This window comes from Onychomys torridus, chromosome 16 (genome assembly GCF_903995425.1).
Source record: "Onychomys torridus chromosome 16, mOncTor1.1, whole genome shotgun sequence".
Taxonomy (NCBI): Eukaryota; Metazoa; Chordata; class Mammalia; order Rodentia; family Cricetidae; genus Onychomys; species Onychomys torridus.
The window spans coordinates 65,995,291-66,016,139 of NC_050458.1; the positions used below are offsets into that span (position 1 = coordinate 65,995,291).

General features: G+C 48.8%; 1 protein-coding gene across 1 annotated transcript in view; it reads left to right on the forward strand.

Annotated features, from left to right (window-relative positions):
• The first annotated feature begins 6,029 nt into the window (after positions 1-6,029).
• The window catches only part of Acvr1b (activin A receptor type 1B), a 37,521-nt gene continuing 22,701 nt past the window's right edge, over positions 6,030-20,849 (forward strand). Inside the window, exon 1 of the mRNA XM_036208587.1 lies at positions 6,030-6,170. Coding sequence (XP_036064480.1) covers positions 6,080-6,170 — 91 coding nt within the window. The 5' untranslated portion in view covers positions 6,030-6,079. The remainder of the gene's footprint in view (positions 6,171-20,849) is intronic.

The window sequence follows — 20,849 nt, forward strand, 5'->3', positions numbered from 1 at the left end:
GGAAGGCAGTCACCTGGCTTCCTGTCTACTTAGGTGTTTGTTTATGCCGCCGGGTGTTGCTGTACTTTTCCTACAAAGCTTATTTCTATTCACCACACATAGAAAGAGCAATGACAAGCTAGAGGAGAGACTCCAGCCAAGTCTAGCTTTGGTGAGCTAATGGATTTAACAGGGGTTACTTAAAGGAGCATAGGTCACTCAAAGGCAGATACAGCATGGAACAGTTCCACCCCGGCCTAGAAGACAACTCACAACTTCTGTGAGTGTCCCTACACAACTTGCAGCAACTTCACCAAAGAGTCTCCTCTCACCCAGAAATTGTTTATAGTCTATATGACCTCAGGCAGGGGCCTTGTGATTCTCACAGATTTCACTTCTTGGGTCCTGGGAGGCTCCCTCCTTCCAGGAGGGACTGTTTCAATTCAGTGGAAGCAGCTAGAGATGGACATCCTGGGTAAGTGCTCTACCACTGAGCCACAGCCCATCTTGTTCTTGGGTTTTCTGTTCAGTATTTTTCACTTCCTTGCTAGTTTATTGAGTATTTGTAATTGTTTTTCATAGCCAAGTCCTTTCAAAGTGAAAAGTGACACAGAAGACTCCTCAAACCTCTGCCACCCATTCACAGGATGCCCTTCCTCTCCATCCTCCGCTGAGTTGGCTCAGGCAGAAGTCACCAGTGGGCTTACACACTCAAGCCGAAGAGACTCTGTTCTTACATTATTCCGTACTACACCCTCGAGGCCTGTGTCTGTGATTCTGTTCTCTCCAGACCATTTTTCCACTCCTGTGACTCTCTCTCTGTCTCTCTCTGTCTCTCTCTGTCTCTCTCTGTCTCTGTCTCTCTCTCTCTCTCTCTCTCTCTCTCTCTCTCTCTCTCTCTCTGCCATGTTGCTGTATTTCTGGCATTCCTGTGCTCCCTTGAGCTGTTTGGACTTGGATGCTGTGCTCCTGGCGTCTGAATCCACCTCTCTGTGCCTCTAGGTACATGATGCCTATCAAAGTCAGGATGCCCGATAGGGATTTCATTTCTCTCCTCCCATACCCACTCTCCCTAGTCTAGGTACCAGTTATCTGTGTCAAATCGACCAGGAATTCTGTCAGAACATCCTCTCCTTCCGTCAGTCTTGCTCTGCCTCTCTAAATTAGTCTCTCGAATGCATTTCATGTTTCCTCTTCCAGTGTTGCTGCCGGGACCCTCTCCTGCCTCTCCTGTTTCGGCTGCTGAAACATCCTCCTCTTTGGGTTCCTTGTCGATCTTGCCATGCTCCAATATTCTTCTGTTCTGAGTTTTAGTTGATTTGGATTAGCAAAGTAATCTTAAAAAAAAAAAAAAAGACATGTATTTTATGTGCATGTATGAGTACTTGCAGGTATGTATGTGCACCACACGTGTGCCTGGTACCTACAAAAGCCGGAAGAGGGCACCAGAGCCCCCATGACTACATTATAAGTGGTTGTGAGATGCCTGATACAGGTGCTGGGAACTGAACCCAGGTCCTCTGCAAGAACAGCAGGTGCTTTTAACCTCTGAGTCACTCCCCAGCCCTGTTCCACACAGACCCTTCTGTCTGGGAAGCATTGGCGATCCAAGAACCAGCTGTTGCGCGGCCTCTTCCTGGTCATTCCCGGCTCCTCAGCTGCTCCCCGCAGAGCTTGTCTGCAGAAGAGGACAAGTTCCGTGGATACAAGGAGCCAAGACTTAACCACGCACAGATGTTGTGTCTGGTGTACAGTAGGTGCTCTGTAAATGCCCACGCTGCTCATCAAGGTGAACTGGGATGAGTCCTCTCAATGGTGTCTGGGTGAATTGTGACCAAGGTGGAAGCTGTAACACTGGGTGATCCAGTCACTGGAGCAGAGGGAAGAAGGTTCTTTTTCCCTCTGGGAAAGTGACTTCTAGGAGTTCTGAGGGATTGATTGGCTGGCAAAGAGACACAGCAGTAGAGACAAGACGTTCCTAGACTATGGAAGGGTCTAGCCTGCAGTTTCAGGAACTTCAGTGTGGCTACGTGGGTTGTGGGGACAAGACGGGGAAAGATCAATAAACAGTACTAAGTGACAGTGAGATAAGAGATGTTCCTGTGTGCCGCTGCGCAAGAAAGTGACCACAGATACAGAGAATTTCCATATTTCAGGAAAGCCAAGGAAAAAGTGTTTGAAGGCTTCTACTGTAAAGATGTGATCCACATCTGAGAAGATCCGTTTATCCTGACTTAACCATTACACACACGTACACGTACAGGAAAGTCACGATACCATGAACTACAAGAACTACAAGCACTTTTCATAAATCACAAGAAAGCAAGGACACTTCGCTTTTTTTTTTTTCTCTGTGTAGCTTTGCGCCTTTCCTGGAACTCACTCTGTAGCCCAGGCTGGCCTCGAACTCACAGAGATCCGCCTGGCTCTGCCTCCCGTCGGCTGGGATTAAAGGCGTGCGCCGCCGCCCGGCTTCACTTCACTTTTCTTTAGGCATGGTGACGTGAGGAGCCCGAGGAGGAGGCATCCTTAGACCCAGCCACAGGGAGAAGCAAAGGATCATGGGTACGAGCTGGACCTTCTGTCACCCTGAAGCCCAGGCCCTTGGCGGGAAGGTAGATGTCCTCTAGGAAAGCTGACTGGACAAGAGGTCCCACACCCTCACAAAGGGGTGTGAGAAACAGAATTATCCCTTCTCCCCACCCCGGCAAATCTCATTTTCATCTGCAGCTTGGTTCTGAGGGTTAGTCCCTGGGAAAGCATAAGATGTTGTGGTTTTGGACAAAGCGCAAGAGCAGTGGGCCATGGCGTTAACAACTAATTACGCGCAAGCTCGGGCAAGTTGTACCCTCTTCTGTAAGGTTCGGTCGTCTCACCTGCAAATGGGGCACACTCAGACACAGACACGCCTCAACCACTCCACGGGAGGGTAGCGAAGGCTGGGATCTGATCGGCTCTTGCACTATTTCCTGTGTTTCAGGGGCAGTGTTACTTACAGAACCCTAACCAATCCTCACAGCATACAGATGAGTGAACTGAGGTCTAGGGAGGTGAAACCCCTTGGTTGAAATCAAAGGGTTATCAGACAAGCAGATGACGGGTGGGCTGGCCGGGGACTGACCTAGGATTCAGGTCATCGCTCTGTAAGCTCAGGCTGACTTTACGGTCTGGGAGTAAAGCAACTGGAGGTCACCACGGTTGCAAGGCGTAAGGGAGGGTGATCTCAGAGTGGCATTCCTGAGGACTGAGTGCCCCTTCCCAACTGCAGAAGTGCTCACTGCACGGGATTAACTAGGATTGCCCCCTCAATGTGTGACTGTGAGTTTACCAGGAAGTCAGCTGTAATGTGACGGAGTTATGATTACCTGGCCTGCCAGCACGGCAGAGCACACCTGTTCTCTCCACACACCTAGGCAGAGGCAGGGGGATCAGGAGTTCAAGGCCATATTCCTATAGATAGTGAACTCGCAGGCAGCCTGGGCTACAGGAGAATCTGTTTCAAAATAAATAAAAGGAAGGAAGGAAGGAAGGAAGGAAGGAAGGAAGGTAGGAAGGAAGGAAGGAAGGACTTGAGTTCATACTGGATCAGGGAGGGCCCTAAGTTGATGATGATTGCTAGTCTGATGAGAGATATTTTTTTATTTATTTCTTTACCTTGTGTGTGCTGTATGCACATGTGTGAAGGTGTTGACCTCTGGTCAACATCTTCTTCTATTGATCTCCACCTTATTATTTATTTATTTATTTATTTATTTATTTGTTTATTTATTTATTTATTTGGGGGTAGAGGTAGTGCATGTACAGAGGTCAGAAAGCAACTGTGGGAGTCTGTTCCCTCCTTCAACTATGCAGGTTCCACAGATGGAACTTGGGTCATCAGGCTTGGTGATAAGCACCTTGACCCATGGAGCTGTCCTGCTGGTTCAGCTAGACTGGTTGGCTAGCAAGACTCTGGGGGGGTCTGCCTGTCCCTGCCCTCCGAGTGCCTGGGCTACAGACTTGAGCTGTATACTTGGCTTTTATCTGGGGGCTGGGGATCTGAACTTAGGTCCTCGTGGTAGCGCGGTAAATGCTTTACCATCTGAATCATCTCCCCAGATTTGGATGCAGAGAACCAGACTGGGAGAGAAGGCTTCCATGTAAAGATGGAGGCAGGGAGTCACACTGCCAGGGGCTGAAGAGCACCAAGGATTCTGGGAACTACCAGGAGCTCAAGGAGGTAGGGGAGGAGTCATTTCTGAAGAGTTTGATGGATGTGGCGGTGGCCCAGTCAACACCATGGTTTTAGATTGCTAGGCTTCAGAATGGAGGGAGAGGATATGTTTGTCATTTAAAGCCAACTTCGGTCTAGTGGCCTTTAGTACCATGCCCACTATGGCTGGGGACCTACAGGATGGAATGGTGTTTGCTACTTACCAGCCCCATTTGAATTTACTTATACTTGTGTGTGTTGTACCCAGGGAGTGAGGTCTGTAGTCCTGTTTTTCCTCGGGTCCTTTGTCATGGAGACGGTTTATAAGGCAAGGTGAAGATCACACATCAGAACAGCTCCCTCCCTCATGACCGTCTTCTCTACCCCGAGGTCTCACACATGAGACTACGCCTTAGAAAGGCTAAAAGGTGGCCTGTTTCCCTAGCGGGTTAGTAGAAGCAGAATCCAGACCCCAGAGTCTCTCGACTCTCCGTGCCTTACCCTCTTAATGACGACAAAGTGAAGTCTTCAGAAAGGTATGGGATCATCTACTTTACTGTTTATAAGCACTTTCCCCTAATTTTTTTGGTTTTTCGAGACAGGGTTTCTCTGTGTAGTTTTGGTGCCTGTCCTGGAACTCACTCTGTAGACCAGGCTGGCCTCGAACTCAGAGATGTGCCTGGCTCTGCCTCTCGAGGGCTGGGATTAAAGGTGTTTGAAAGCAATGTTTATCTGGAAAGTACTTAGACGTTACTGGAATATTTAAAGGAAAAGTAAAAAATTATTTCAGCCTGGCACTGTGGCACACACCTTTAGTCTTAGGTGGCAGAAGGAAGCGGTTCTTAGTAAGCTTGAGGCCAGCCTGTGCTACATAGTGAGTCTTTGGGCAGCTAGGGCTACATAGTGAGACCCTGTCTCAAACAAACACAAAACAAACATAACAACAATAACAAGAACAACAAAAACCCCTTGTGGTAATATTGAGTAATATCTTTCCTTTTTATCCTACGAAAACATATCATCCACAAAATTTTAATCTTGTAAAGTTTGGTGTTTCGCGTGTTCATTTAACATGGAATAACATTCTCTCATGCCTCGAGTTTTGTAAACCGATTTTTAATTACTAGTGTTCCCTCACATGGGTGACCATAGTTTATCTAAGCTTTTATTATTGCTTCTCTAGTTTCCAGCTTTCCCAACGATAAATAAGCAAAGGAACATTCTGCGTAAATATTTAGCCTCGTTATTTCCTGAAGACAGGGCAAATGCCGGGCAAATGCGATGCATACGGTGAGGCGTTTGATAGGTACCGCCACGCTGTTTACCGAGGGGTTCGACCTGCGACAGCCCCCTGCCCAGGCTCTCAGCTGTGCCAGCCTAGCTAGCCACATTTCCAAAAGACGATCGATCGCACAGGGAGGTTGTTGTGGCCGGAGAGCTGCACCGGGGAGTCTCGCGCGCGCGCCGGTTCGGAGACCCCGGCGACGAACCCTGCGGGACTCAATGGGCCGGAGGGCCGGGGCTGGGCCGGAGGGCGGAGGCCAGCGCCGGCTGGGCCACGGCGCGGCAGCGGGAGGGAGGAGGCCGCGGGACCCCGCCTCCCCGGCTCTCCGCTTGGCTCGGGCTCCGCACCGGCGCGCGAGGTTGGCCGAGGCGAGAACCTCCGCCCCTTTAACAGGGACACTCCCCTTTAAGGCGGGCGCCCGCGCGCACCCGGCCCCGCCCTTCGGGGGCGCGCGCGGCGGCCGCCGCACCGGCTCCCGGGAGCTCACGTGCCGGCGCGGAGCGAGGGAGCCGGGGGCGCGCGTGCGGGCGGGCGCGCGTGCGGGCGGGAGGAGGGAGGGAGGAGGGAGGGAGGCGCCGGGGGCGCGCGCGCGCGCTGGGCGCTGGGCTGCAGCGGCGGTTACTATGGCGGAGTCGGCCGGAGCCTCCTCCTTCTTCCCCCTTGTTGTCCTCCTGCTCGCCGGCAGCGGCGGGTCTGGGCCCCGGGGGATCCAGGGTGAGTCCCTGGCTGGGGGTGAAGGGGGGCGGCGCGGGATGCAGAGGGCCAGGCGAGGCCTCGCGCCCGCCGTGGGGCTCGGGCGCGCCCCCTCCCCAGCCGCTCAACATGGCCGGGCGGGGGGCGCGGAGGGCCGGGGTGGCGGGGGGTCAGCCTTGGGGACCCGCGCGCTCTTCCAGGCGGAGCCCGACCAGGGCGGTCCGGGGGTCGCGCTTCCAGCACCCTCTCGGCTCCCTCGGCTCCCAGCCCCAGGCTCCCTCGAGATGTGGAGGTCCCTGGCTCCTGCCCTTCAGCACGTCGGTGCAGGGGGGTTATTCCCTGCCAGCAGATGCTCCTGGGGGCGCCTTTTCTCCCGCCAAGATTGTGGGGTTCGGCGAGAGGGGGAGCTTGTTTCTCCGAGGTGACCTGATGCCGAGAGCTCTTCAGTACCCTAGGCTATAAGGGTCGGGGGTCTCTAACCTTCCCATCAGCTGGGGCGCCTCTCCCCTCCCTCCCCTGCCACCCTGATGTTCTAGGCACCGGAGTCACAGTTCCCCTTCCTTCGCTCACTCCCTTGGTTCTGCAGGGCAACCCCCCCCCCCACACACACACCTCGGATATGCATGCCTGTAAAGCTGTTTGGAGGAAATGGGGCGAGCAGGCCCCTAAACCTTTTTAGAGCTTGGCCTCAGAACCACGCCAACCCTGGGAAACCTAGTTTCCCAGCTGTTAATCTGAATCTAGGTGTATTTGTATTTGCTTTGCTCCTGGCCTCCCCCACCCCGCCCCAGGGGGCCCATTCAGTTAATCACTTTGAGAATGCTTTTCAGGTGAAATCCTGGAACATCTTCCAACCCCCCACCCCAGTTATTTAAAGACCCCACCATTGGGCCTGCTCCCTCGCCCCTGGTTAGTACTTTTGCCATGGCACACAGTCCCTCCCAGCAACCCCCCCCCCCCACACACACACCTTCCTTACCTTCCTACCCTCGGGGACTTGTGCTGGACAGGCCCACCCCCACCTTTCCCACTACTGAGGTGGAGACAAGTCTCTGGGTCACTCCACTGGCTGTGTTGTTTATGAGGCATTTGGGGCTGGGAAGAGCACATGAAACCCTAAAATATTTAATTTGATAGTATCCTCAAATGTGTCTTGGCATTGGGGTTGCAGATGAAGGTTATATTTGGCAGTTCCATCGAAGTGATTATTGACCCAGAGATGGATATGGTGAGGCAGTTAGGATTGGACTGCTCCCATTGTACAAAGCCTCTGAGCGCCCCCCAACCTTCCATCCATGGGAGATCAAGTGTGTGTGTGTCTGGGGTTCTACACACACACACACACACACACACACACACACACACACACACACACACGATTCTCAGGTGGGTCTTGGTTTAGTAACCCAGACTTTCAGGAGAAGACACCATGCTACTTTGGAGTCTCAAAAACAAGTTCATTATCTCCTGCTTGGATGTATTCCCTCCCACAGTGGTGGGGATTGTGCAGCGGGTCTTTGTTCACTGGCTAATGCTTCTGTTAGGCTGTGCTGTGTCCTCCGGGTTGCTGCTCTGTCATAGGTAACTGTGTGGTGGAGCCTGAGAAACAAGTTGGAGGGTATGAACGTTGGTGGGGGGAGAATGGTTTTCATAAATCAGAACGTTTGCTGGGCCTGATGGGCCATGCTTCTGGAATGTGTACAGTGCTGATTTTCTAGTTGGATAGTAAAAACAAGGAGTCTCCGTCTTCAGGTCTGTCATGTTATGTGTGTATAAATAAATCTTTAAGTCCCTCCAGTGGAATTCATACCCTGCCTCTGACATCTCCAAGATTTTGAAGCAGTGGTTCCCTCCTGATTTGGTGTATCTGTCTGTGGGTTTTTCTTGTTGCTAACATAGTTAAGAATGTTTAATTGGTAATCCAACTGGTTCTGAATGCAGTAGAATTCAGTTGGTTGTTTTTGTTTTGTACCCTCCCTAAAATGGATGTTTGTTGGGGTGAGGGTGGGTGGGTATGACAGGGAACTGGGTTCTTTTTTTTTTTTTTTTTGGTAAATGGGAAATTGAGTTGTGTGTCCAGTAAACATTCTTCAAGGCCCTTTAACTTCTTGGCCAGACACTGTAGTTTTTTCCGGGACACATAGAGTTGCCAATAGTGCATGCTACAGAGACCACTGTTGCAAAAGGCTTCAAGTAAAACGTCACTTCTGGGAAAGTAGAGGCTGGGATAACAAGAAGTTGATTTTTTTTCCTCCCCTGCATTTCCTATACAGCGCTGCTCTGTGGGCTGGGGAAGTGACAGCCAGGCAGTTCTCATGCCTGGGGTGTGGACACCATGTGAGGGCAACAAGAGATAGGTGTTCTATTAATTAATGAAAACTGCAGCTTTGTAAAAAGCCAGCGATAAGGAGAATGTCGTCACCCTGAAACAGCATCCGTTTGCTAGGTGTATGTGTTTTAAGACCTATCTTAGGAATTTTAACATTAGTATTATAAAATGTAAAATTAAGTTAGTAGCAGAACATGACATTCATTTTTTTTTTAAAGGCAAAAAGCAGCAAGAGAGGCATTTGAGGTTCTGATAGGAACATTTTGCATTTCTGCGAACAGCCTAAAAATGTAATCCCAATCCAAGCCTTGTAACTTTGTTGAGTGGGCATGGGTTTGAAGTGCAGTGGTAGAGAACTCCTGTGGAGGGAAAGGGAGCCTCTGATTAGCTTGTTCAAACAGCTCCTGGGGCAGATGTGATAAAGCACATTAAAATGGTTACTCTGGTTAAAGGTTAGAACCAGATGGAGGGAGGAGGCTGGTGCTCTGAGAACTTTGTTTCCTTACAGGTTGTCCTTGAGCAAGTAACTTCACCTGTTACGGCCTCCACTTTCCCTCTGGAAATAAGAAAACGCTGTGTGTTACTCTTATTGGGACGTTTGTGAGGCTGACTTACTGATAGCCAGTTGACAGGGAGGTATTTTTAGACACTGTTTCTGACTTGGGTGAATAAGCGATGTTGGGTTACTTTTTATCTTATGGGGCAGAATAACACACTTTGATTGATAGGCATGCCACATGTCAGTGTGGCTCGTTTCTTCTTTTGCTATTTGGTAGCCAGGGTTCACGTTTCCTCAGTTGATTTCTGCCTTTGGCAGGCTTTTCCTCATAGGCAGCCAGCATACCTGGCTAATCAAAGACAGGCTGGGGAGTGACCTGCTGTAGGCTTTATTGGTTGGCAATGTTATGCAACTCTGGGTGTGTTTATGGTACTATGTAAATGTTACATAAGAACATGGAGACTGAGAGGTGGCCAGGATGGTGGCTGTGAACACAGGAAGGTTAGACTGAGGACTCCATCCCGAAGGACCTTGGGAGTCTGCAGGCAGCAGGGGAAGAAGCTGTGCTTCATCTTCCTCCAAAACTCCTTTGAGATGATTGTGCCTTTCAGGGGGACTGCTGTGTTATAAATAGGTTTATTCTCCACCGGTGAGCTAATTGTAACCTTGCTACCAAAATATGATTCAGTAAAGAGGAGCCAGGAGAGGAGGGACATGCTGCTGCTTCCTGTGTGTCCTGTTGAGGCTGCTGTTGCATTTTGGAACATGAGTTGAATTGCATTGCAGCCTGTTCTAAGTACCCAAGAGTACAGGGTGTCGTGGGGAATGGCATTCTCCCTCAGCTCGTGACACTTTAGATCCTCTTTATTTTTGAAGGTTAAATTAGAATACTGGTATGATTATTGTATTTTAATTTTAAAATCTGTTTCTGAAGTTTGCCTTGGAACAGCAGTCAACAATAATTCTGAGATCCCGCCTCTTTGTGCTGAGTTCTTGTGTTGCCTGTTATGGGGGCATTATTTCCTTTTCCTCTCCATATTTACACAAAGTCCTGGCCATCCTCCTCCTCAGGCCTACGGTGCTGGCTGAGTTGCAGGTATCCTCAGCCATCAGCCCCACCTAGACTCGAGATGTGCACAGCTTTGGAGCATCTGCTCTCTGACGCTTTGGCTTCTGCAGTCTGACTTGACTTGCTCAGTTTGCTCCGTGACTGGGTTTGAGTACCTGCGCTCTGTTTCTGCTCATGTCCGTGTTCTCACCCATGCATGGCTCCCCTGAGCCTGGACTCCAGAGGCACCATCTCCATCCACTCTTGTCTGCTGTGTCCCTGCCGGCTTCCATCCAGGATAAGTGGGACATGGAGCAACTTCCTTCCCTTCTCTCCACCTGCCAGAGTTTGGTTCAGCAGTGGTGCTTCCCATTCCAGCAGATCTTACCCTCCCTCCAGATCACAGAGGTAGTATCACTTGAGGCCATGTAGTCATCCTGACTTGTCTTTTTTTTTTCCTCTTCAAGACAGGGTTTCTCTGGGTAGCCCTGCCTGTCCTGAAACTCGCTCCATAGATCAGGCTGGATCTGCCTGCCTCTGCTTCCCGAGTCTGTAATGGTCTCTTCTTCTTCTTCCTCCTCCTCCTCCTCTTCTTTCTGTCCAGTCTCAAGCTCGAATTTGTCCTACTGAATATTTTGGATTTAACATAATAAAAGTAACATCACATCACCTCTAATATCTGCATAGTTCCATATAGGAGATTTCTTTATTCATTCAGTTGGGTATGTGCCTAGAACTGCTTTTGGCATGAGGAAATAACACAGAATAAGATGAACAAAAGTTCTCAAATCCCTACTGTTGTGGAACTTAAAATCACTGTGGCTTAAACTAAAAATAATTAAGTAGACACAATTGCCAGCTGAGTGTTGTGAGGAAGATGTACTAGAGTGTGCCCGGAGTGGTCCTTCCATCCTCTGCTTCACTGCGTGCTCTGTAAAGCGGGGCTGAGGTAGCTGGGGAGTTAGGGTCTATGAAGTGGCCAGGGGAAGTACAGGGTTAGGTTCCTGGGAGCCTCTGTAGCCTCATCATCAGGTGGCCCACAGATAACCTTATCTTGTGTATAGACACCCCATTTAGTGCATATTGTTGGGGTATAACATGGAACTCTTGCCTGAATCAAGATTACGTGCGTATCATTCTCTCTAAGGCATATATGTCACTGTCTTGTGCTTGGGGACACCAGACACCCCTTCAGCACCATGCTTGGGGACCGTTTCACATGCAAAGTCATCAATGAAAAGTATGGCAGGAATATCTGCCAAGAGGCCATGTGTTTACAGTGTGAGAGCCAGGAGAGAGCAGAGGGTCGCCTTGTTTGACCTCCAGTGGGAACACCTGTGTTGGGCTGCTCAGGTCTTATTGCTCTGTGTGTGTCCTCAAATGGCAGGAAAGTACTGCAAGCATTGTGTTTGGGGTCACAGATAACTTTTAGCAAGTAGGCAAATTCTATGCATGGAATTTCACTAGCTAAATGTTCTAGAGATAAGTTACATCATGTAAAATTTTAAGGACACCTTTTTGTGTGTATGTGTATGGTGTACACATATGTGTGAGCAGGCACACTTGTTCATGCATGTATATATGGAGGCCAGAGATTGATGCCAGATGTTTTCCCCATCATTGTCCACCTCATTTTTGGAGACAGGGCCTCTCGGATAGACTAGCTGGCCAACAAGCCCACAGGGTCTGGCTGTTTCTCTGCTACATCCTTCCCAGTCCTTAGGTTACAGACATGGCATGTACGTGGGTGCCGGGTTTCTGAACTCAGGTTCTTATGCTTTGGCAGGGAACAGCTGTCACTGAACCGTCTCCCTAGTCCCTCAGGTCCCTGATGGTGTCACTGCATCTGAAGTCTATATTGGTTTTTGGCAGTGCTGGGGATGGAACCCAGGGTCTAATGGATACTGGTCAAGCACTGTACCACTGGGCTACATTCCTGGTGCACACCTAGATAAACTGCACACTGAGTGTGTCCTGTTGATGTACGTGTACACACACACACACACACACACACACACACACACACACACGCCTTTAGCACTGGGTGACACCTTCAGTGTACCAGGCATTAGCATGGCTGCCTTTCCTCACCATGCCTACCTACTTCTGCCACATGAGATGGACAATGGACAGCTAAGGGGATTGAGCGCCCTGTAGCCACCCTGTTTCCCACAGGGCCCTGGGACTTGATGTCTGTCCACCTGTGCCCAGTCACTCTCTAACACTGGTGGTGTTGGTACTACTGCGTAGGGATTTGACAGATAGGTCTCAGTTGATGATCAGGTAGGTGGGCTTGATGATTGCTCAGTCCGTTGCAGAAAGGACATCAGAGATACTCCAGCTGGCTTGGAAGCCAGCACCCATGTTATGAACTTCCATCCCAACAAGCACGTGGCAGACAGACTAGGAGCTGAGAGTGGTCCTTTTCTGATAGGAGGAGGAAAACAGGGCTTTGAGTCCTGGATTTGCCGGGCAGTGGATCTTACAACAACCATTAAAGTTGGAAGAGAACCTCAGCTTAGAGGAGAATCCGACCGGCCTCAGCCGACACAGTCTCCGAAACTGAAGTAGTAAGGAGGTGTTTCTTGTGGTTGTTTTTAAATGTGTGTGGTGAGTCATGCAGCAGTGGGGAAGGGGGACAGTCGGGTGATGAGACTAGCCCAGGATGGGTTGAGGATGTGGCCCAACAGCTCAGCATCCCATTGCTAAATGTGAAAGTCCTTTCAGTGACGTGCTGGCATATGTCGCACTCCCAGCAGCCAGGAGGCTGAGGCCGGAGGATCACCCTGAGTGATCCTGGCCTAGAATCTATATGGAGCAAAAATGGGATTTGTGTGCTTTCCAGAGTAGGTTGGGTTGAATGCTGAGGAGTTTCTAAGAATTTGTGGAGGAGCCCCTCTGCCCCCGTCCCCAGGCCCTCTTAGGGTGTGTCTGTGTGGAGGAGCCCCTATGTCCCGTCCCCAGGCCCTCTTAGGATGTGTCTATGTGGAGGAGCCCCTCTGTCCCGTCCCCAGGCCCTCTTAGGGTGTGTCTGTGTGGAGGACCCCCTCTGCCCTCTTAGGATGTGTCTGTGTGGAGGAGCCCCTCCGCCCTTCTTAGGGTGTGTCTGTGTGGAGGAGCCCCTCTGCCCTTCTTAGGGTGTGTCTGTGTGGAGGAGCCCTTCTGCCCTTCTTAGGGTGTGTCTGTGTGGAGGAGCCCCTCTGCCCTCTTAGGATGTGTCTGTGTGGAGGAGCCCCTCCGCCCTTCTTAGGGTGTGTCTGTGTGGAGGAGCCCCTGTGTCCCATCCCCAGGCCCTCTTAGGATGTGTCTGTGTGGAGGAGCCCCTCTGCCCCATCCCCAGGCCCTCTTAGGATGTGTCTGTGTGGAGGAGCCCCTCTGCCCCATCCCCAGGCCCTCTTAGGATGTGTCTGTGTGCCACACTTCAGCGCAGCAGTGTTTGTTCCTGAAAACCTGGGCATGCCTGGCCCAGAGCTGAGTTAAGAGGGCTATCCTTGCCCTTCAGCAGTTTTCTTCGCTAGTTGGAATTCCAGTGGAACTACTGTTCAGAGCCTCCTCACTCGCTGGGTGACAGTGGCAATTAAAGCATCTGTCTGCTGGACGCGCAGCTCCTGGCACTGAGCTGCGTCCGAGTTGTGTCTACTCCATGCACCTTAAGAGGTGGGCAGCACCTGGGTGGTGGACTCTGGAGCATGTGCTCTGCTGAAGTGCTCTAACCCAGCCCCGCCTCGGGCGTCCTCCAGCTTCTGCTGCTGCAGAGTCTTACCTGCTCTGACCCACGGCCCCCTGCTTCCGAGTTTCGAGGCTCAACCCCAGACCCCTAGATTGGCATCATCAGTGTCATCCGGCCCTGGTCTTTTTGCTGCCCTGGTCTCTAGCTGGCACTCTGACACCGTTATGGGCATTGTCATTCAGTGTGGGCCTAGTATGCCTTGTATTTCTGTGGCCCCAAGCCTTTCCTGTTCCTTCTCTCCTCTCCTCTTCCTAGCTAATACAACGTTCCGGGGAATTCCATCCTCATGTGCCGTCCTGGTCAGCACCTTTCCTTCTGGTAGTGCTGGGGGCACATTGCTCAGGGTTCTGCTCTCTGACCCACTTCAAACAGTGGGCCCTTTGGCTGGGCATAGAACCTGGTGGATTTTAAGTAGTTAATAAATTTGTTTAATTGAATTTATTCATTTTTCATCCTTTCAGTAAAATCCTACGTAAATAATTCCAATTCTGTCTTGCTGTGATTTATTCGATTTTAATTATTTTTTTAAACGTGCGTGGATGTTTTGTCTGCGTGTCTGTATATGTACTTCAGGTGTACCTGATATCTTTGGAGGCCAAAAGCAGGTATTGGATCTGCTGGAACTAGAGTAACAGATGGTGGTGAGCTTCCACGTGGTGCTGGGAACCAAATCCAGGTCCCCTGCAAGGGCAGCGGGTGCTCTTCTGAGCCATCTCTCTGGCCCCATGTTCTATTGTGTTTTGTTTTATTTTGTTCTTTCAAAGGTCATTCAAAAATGCTGTGGATATTTGTGAGTTACTTGGACATAATCATCTCTCTTCCTACCTCACCTCTGATTCCTGTGTGTGATGTTACACATCCATTTTCCTGCAGCCAAATGAACTTGATGTCAGCCTCATCAGTTTCTACCTCTTGGTTGATTTTGTTTGTTTGTTATTTCTCCTGCATTACCCTCATTGACAGAAACAGCTGGCCTCTCATCCTTCCCTCACAAGGGTGAGGTTCATGCTGCCTCTGCTTACACTGTGGTAAGTAAGTGGGTGAGGAAGGGAACACCGGGATAAATATCCCCCTGCTCTAACGAGCCAGAAGTGTGTCTACATAAGTGGATCCAAAACAAACAAACAAAACCCCACTTGCTTTCTGTGTTTGTTATAAACTAAGTTAAGGAGAAAAACCGAGTTGCTGAATGTTTTAACTAGGAGCTGAGTCTGCGTGTTAGGTCTGGAGCTTTACACACGCCCCTCCTAGCCAGGCCTGTTGAGTTCCTCTGCCTTCTCCTGGGCAGCAGGTGGGCCCTCGTGTGAAGTTTGGGTATTTACCATTCGTCATAAATTAAATTGCAGTGACAGGTCTTCTTAGCATAAACATCAAACATCTCTTCTGAGTGAGAACAAAGCTTTCATTCTCTACACCCGAGGCTTAAAGTTGAACTTGTTTAAACAGCTCTCTGGGGTTGGGTCTGTCTCCAAGCAGATCTCAGGAAGGGCAGCTCAGAGTGGTGTTGTGTGGTGTGGGGCTGCCTTTCCAGACACCTTTCTCTTATGCGAACTCCATTCCAAGATCTTTTCTGAGATCTGGAGTCAAATGCCAAGTTTATTAAACGTCTTTATTGTTAAGCAGATGGGCTTTGCCCCCAATACAAAAACTCCCTTTATTAAGCCAGTTACATTTTTTTCATAAGTGGTTTTCTGCCAGCAGTTTTCTAGATCCCACCAAGTGCGCTGTGGCTTTGACTGTATTGTGTCTCGGTGCTCAGAACTTTTTGTCTTGTTTTAAAATTTACTTTTGATGATCATGAAGGATGAAAATGAAATTTGGGAGGGGGTAGCCAATAATGTGTAATTGTTTTGCTGATGCAAGATTTTTCTACTCAGTGTAGTAGAGCTTTGGAGCTTAGTGTCTGTCTCCAGTTACTGCCTTCTCACCCTTTTCTCCCCTAAGCAAACCAAACATTACCTCTGTTTGTGACCGGTCAGGCTTGGATACCTCTGTTCAGATTTCCTTATGGTTTTCTTTTTAATTATTTATTTGTGGAGGAGGGGCACTTGTTCCCAGGTCTGTATGTGGAGATGAGGGAACAACCTTCAGGAGGCCGTTCTCCCTTCTGCTGTGAGGGTCACAGGTCATCAGGCCGGACAAGAAATGCTTTTATCAGCTGAGTCATCCCACCGGCCCCCAGTTCAAGATTTTCATAACTGTTTCGGCGATTGTTTAGATCTGTAGTTATTGTTTTTCATATTTTAAGCAGTGGGTAAAATGACAGTATAGGGGCTGGGAGTGTAGGTCAGTTGGTAGAGCCCTTACCTAATATGGAGAAAGCCCAGCACCTGATAAAACTGCATGTGGTGGGTGGCACATGACTAATCCCAGCACTCAAGGCTGGCCTGGGACGACTGAGGTCCTCTCAAAACTAAAAAGAGCCTGGGTAGGGGATAGCACGTGTCCTTAACCCTGCACTCAGGATCAAGTCAGATGGATCTGTGAGTTCGAGACCATCTTGGTCTAAATAGCAAGTTCTAAACCAGACAGGGCTACACAGTGAGACCCTCTCTCACTTGTTGCCCTTGGAAAGGTCCTGGGTTCAATTCCCAGTGCCCATGTGATGGTTCACAACCATCTGTAACTCCAGTTATAGTGGATCTGATGTCTTCTGACCTCCATGGCCATCAAGCACATATTTGGTACACAACCGTGTGTGTGTGTGTGTGTGTGTGTGTGTGTGTGTGTGTGTGTGCGCGCGTGCGCGCGCGCGTCAGCAAAACACACATAAAATTAATTAATGTAAATAACATGACAATCTAGAAATGCATGTAACTTACTGGGCTGAAGTTTATTAAACATGGTGTTGGTCTGACTTGGTTTTACTGAGTTCACCAGATGCTGTGCTAGATAGATAGCGAAGGTGACCGGACCCTGGCTGCCCTCCTTGTGGAGGTCCTATTCTTGGGACATGGTAGAAGAACTAGATAACTTGGAAAAGCACTGTGCCTCAGATCTTTTTCCTATGCACACATAAGAATTTTTGTTTCATTCTGTACCTGAGATTATATCGCACATTTTGCTTTGTGTGTGTGGATTTATGATAGTTTTAAATTGCTATCAAATACATATAGCAGAATTCACTTATTTTAACCACTTGAAAGTGTGTACTTGGTGGCATTAAAGCCTTTTATAATATCCAAACTATCACCGTTATGGAATTCTCAAAAGTTTTTTCATTTCTCTGAAGAAAACTTTTAATGAGAAAACTCATTAATCAGTGCTGCGTACCCTTACTAACATCTTCCCGCCCCAAGTCCATGTTTGGGCATGCCGTCTAATGGAACCACATGACATGGTTTCTTTCCTCTCCAGTGTTTTCAGGACTTGTCCATATTGTAGTGTGTGGAATTGCTTCCTTCCTGTGGCTGAGTAATGACTCCATTGGATGAATGCACTGCATTTTGCTTATCTGCTCATCATTTGATGGGCATTTGGGATTTTTGTGACTATTTGTATACGTTATTTTGTTTTCAGTTTCTTTTTGGGAATAGCGAGTAGACTTGGCTAGGTTGTGCGGTAATTCTACTGATGGTTCTGTTTCTCTTACCAAGGAACAATCAGATATTTTTCTGTAGTGCTTTAATAATATTTGTTTTTTGATTTTTTTGGGGGGTGGTGGTGGGAGTGCACATGTGGAAGTCTGGGCAATCTTTGGGAGTCAGTGGCGTTCTACTCTGAGGGTCCCGGGAACCAAACTCAGGTGGCTAGCTCCTTTTCTCACTGAGCCATCTTGCTGGCTTGTTTTGATTTGTTTGCTTGTTTGTTTTTGAGACAGGGTTCCTCTGTGTAGCCCTGGCTGTCCTGGAACTCCCTCTGTAGACCAGGCTGGTCTCAAACTCACAGATCACCTGCCTCTGCCTCCCAAGGGTTTTGTTTTGTTTTATGTTTTTAAGCTAGGTCTTGCTATGGAGCCCACACTGACCTGGGATTTACAACCCTCCTGTCCACCGGGTTATAAGTGGAGTTAGTTCTTTTGTTTGTTTTTGTTCCCTACCCTCTCCCCTTTAGTTAATTTACTGAAGAGACATTTTCTTTTGAATGTTCTAGGCCCAACTGTTGAAAAGCAGTTGGTCATAGATATATGGTTTTGTTCCTGGACCCTCAACTTTTTAAATCTGTATGTCTGTCCTTGTGCCAGCGGTGGATAAGTATGGATTTGTGGAGAGTGTGAGATTGGGAAATGTGAGTCCTTCAGCTTTGTTCTTTTATTTCTGCCCTCTGTGATTGTCTTGACTCTTCAGGATCCCTTGTAATTTATATGAATTTTACCATCAGCTTTTCTGTCACTGGTTCGGAGTCATTACCACTTTGAATTGTACTGTCTCACCTCCTATATCATAAATTTGTCTAACAGGGTAATTGGGACTGCAGCAGTAGTGAAGAGGATATGCACTGCACTTGCAGAGGATTTGGCTCCTGGCACCCACTTCAGGCAGCCTACAAGTGCCTGTAACTCCATGTACAGGAGAGCTGATGCTCTCTGCTGGCCTCTGAGGGCACCTGCTCTCATGAGCACATACCAACACACAGATACAACTACACATAATTAAAAATAAATAAATCATATATATATGATAGCTAGGCATAGGCTCATGCCTTTAATCCCAGCACTCAGGAGGCAGAGGCAGGTGAGTTCGAGACCAGCCTAATCTATATAGTGAGTTGTAGGACAGCCAGAGCTACATAGTGAGACCCTGTCTTGACAAATAAATAAAATATGTATATGATGATGTAGAATTTATATATTGGAGGAACAAATTAGATTTCCCAATTTTTTTGTATTACTGAATTTATTTTGAAGATTCCTCTTACTGCATTACTACATTAAAGAAACCCTGGAGAACTACACCTCGAATCCTTAGTAACTAGAGAGCACTGATTGAAGGGCCCTCCAGTTGTGCACCCTATGCTCAGTGATGTTTAGATTGGTTTCATTCCCTCTGCTGTGCTTCGGGTGTTATGGCTCCTGTTCTGGGTGTTTACCTACACCTTGACGATTTTAAAGAAGGAAAAGGGATCGTGTACAGCAAAGAATAAGACAGTTCTACTCAAGGAAAGGCTCGCTAGCCTGGCAGCTGTACACACCTTCAATCTCAGAGCCCAGGAGGCAGAAGCAAATGGATCCAAGTTCAAGGACAGCCAGGCTACACAGAGTGCAGCCTGTCTCAAAGAGAAAAGAAAATGTGCTCTGGGTCCAGAGGCCCAGGGTAAAAGCACTTGCCGAGCAAGCCTGGTGCCCTGGGTTGAGTCCCCGAGCCTGTAGTGGAAGAAAACCAAAGGTTGCCCTTAGGCATACACATTCCCCACTCCCCCACACACACGTAATAAAATGTTTCAAAAGACAAAGTGCTTAAAAGACCAAAACATAGCATACAGTGTTTCCAATAGCTTTGGTGAGTTTTACAGTGATTGGATGTTCTACTAAGTAACTCTGCAGTATGCAGTACTAGGTGGGGAGGCTTAGTAGTAAGTGAGGGCTTTGATTAACAGCACAGGGTTTCAGCAGCCAGGAAGGGACAACTCAGTGTGGGGATGTCAGGCTGCAGACCTGTGGGAAGGTGGGCTACACTGAGGCACAGCAGGAAGGACACCCAAGACTGCTCACAAGATCGTGTCCTTACATGGAACCACTGGGCTAGGAGGGAGGGAGGGAGGGATGCTGACCTCCTGACCGGTGTGATGAGGCTGGACAAGCCACAGAATTAGATCATACATGAATGATTATAGACCTTCACTATCAAAGGAGGAGCCTGTTTGTAGGGACTGGCATGATGTCTCTTGCCACTGAGCATGACAAGCTGAGTTTGATCCCCTGAGGTCCACATGGGGAAGAGAGCTGATGGACACCCTCGGCTTGTTCTCTCACTTCCACATGCACACTGTGGTATGAATTCATTCGAGCATGGGGGCAAGCACTTTCTCTCTCCCCTCTCACATACACTCACATGCATGCAGGAAGATCCACACACAAACAAGCAGGTATTTTAAAGAGCCCACTCTTAAATCTTAGAGCTACTAAGGAAATACATTGAATCCAACCTTGAGTTTTGAATAGACTCTAGCAGATCATCTTTGTCAAAACTCTGCCTGCTGAGCTAGAGGAAGACAGCGCTGAGGACGGAGTGCTTGCACAGGGCCTGTCAGAGCAGGAGACGTCTAGAAATATCTGTGTCATTAGTATTCCAGTTAAGATTCGGCAGACACTGGGCACGGCGGTGCGCACCTGGGCACGGTGCACACTGGGCATGGTAGTATGTACCTGGGCATGGTGGTATATACCTGGAACCCCATCAGTCAAGAGGCTGAGGCAGAGGAGTTGAATGTCTGTGCTACATAGCAAGACCCTGTCTTGAAAAGACAAAAGATCAAGCCTGGAGAGAGGGCTCCGCTGTTAAGAGCACTTGCTGCTCTTGCAGAGGACCCAGATTTGGTTCCCAGCACTCACATGGTAGCTCACACCCATATATAAATCCAGTTCCAAAGGATCTGACACCTGGCCTATACAAGCACCAGGCACATACATGGTGTATATACATCCACAGAGGCAAACACTCACACACATAAAATAATAAAAGTAATAAATCTTGAAAGAAGAGCAGTCCCAGGTGAAGATGCATACCTCCCTAGTGCTCAGCAGGAGGATCAGGAATTCAAGGCCAATCTTGGCTGTGTGAGACCCCCATCTCAAAGAAAGAGATGGGCGCAAAAAAAAAAAATTAGTGAATTGGATGCAAATTATACCTTCAGATCCGACTGAGTTTATAGAAACTGCAGAGGTGGTGTATCCTAAAAGGACACCACTAGGAGCCAGCAAAATCCAGGATAAACCACTCGGCCTCCCCAGCAAGTGATTTTCCTAGAAGTAATAACATTGGGGTCTAACAGGTTTAAGAGCTTTTGGCAAAGTGCAGTGAAACTTTTTTGTGGTCCAGATTTGAACAAACCAACTCTGGAAAGTATCTTTTAAGATGGTGGACTTGAGCACTGAGAGGCACTGGGAGATGTTAGGAGTGCTGTCGTTGTTTGGGTGCAGTGACCACAAAGCTGAG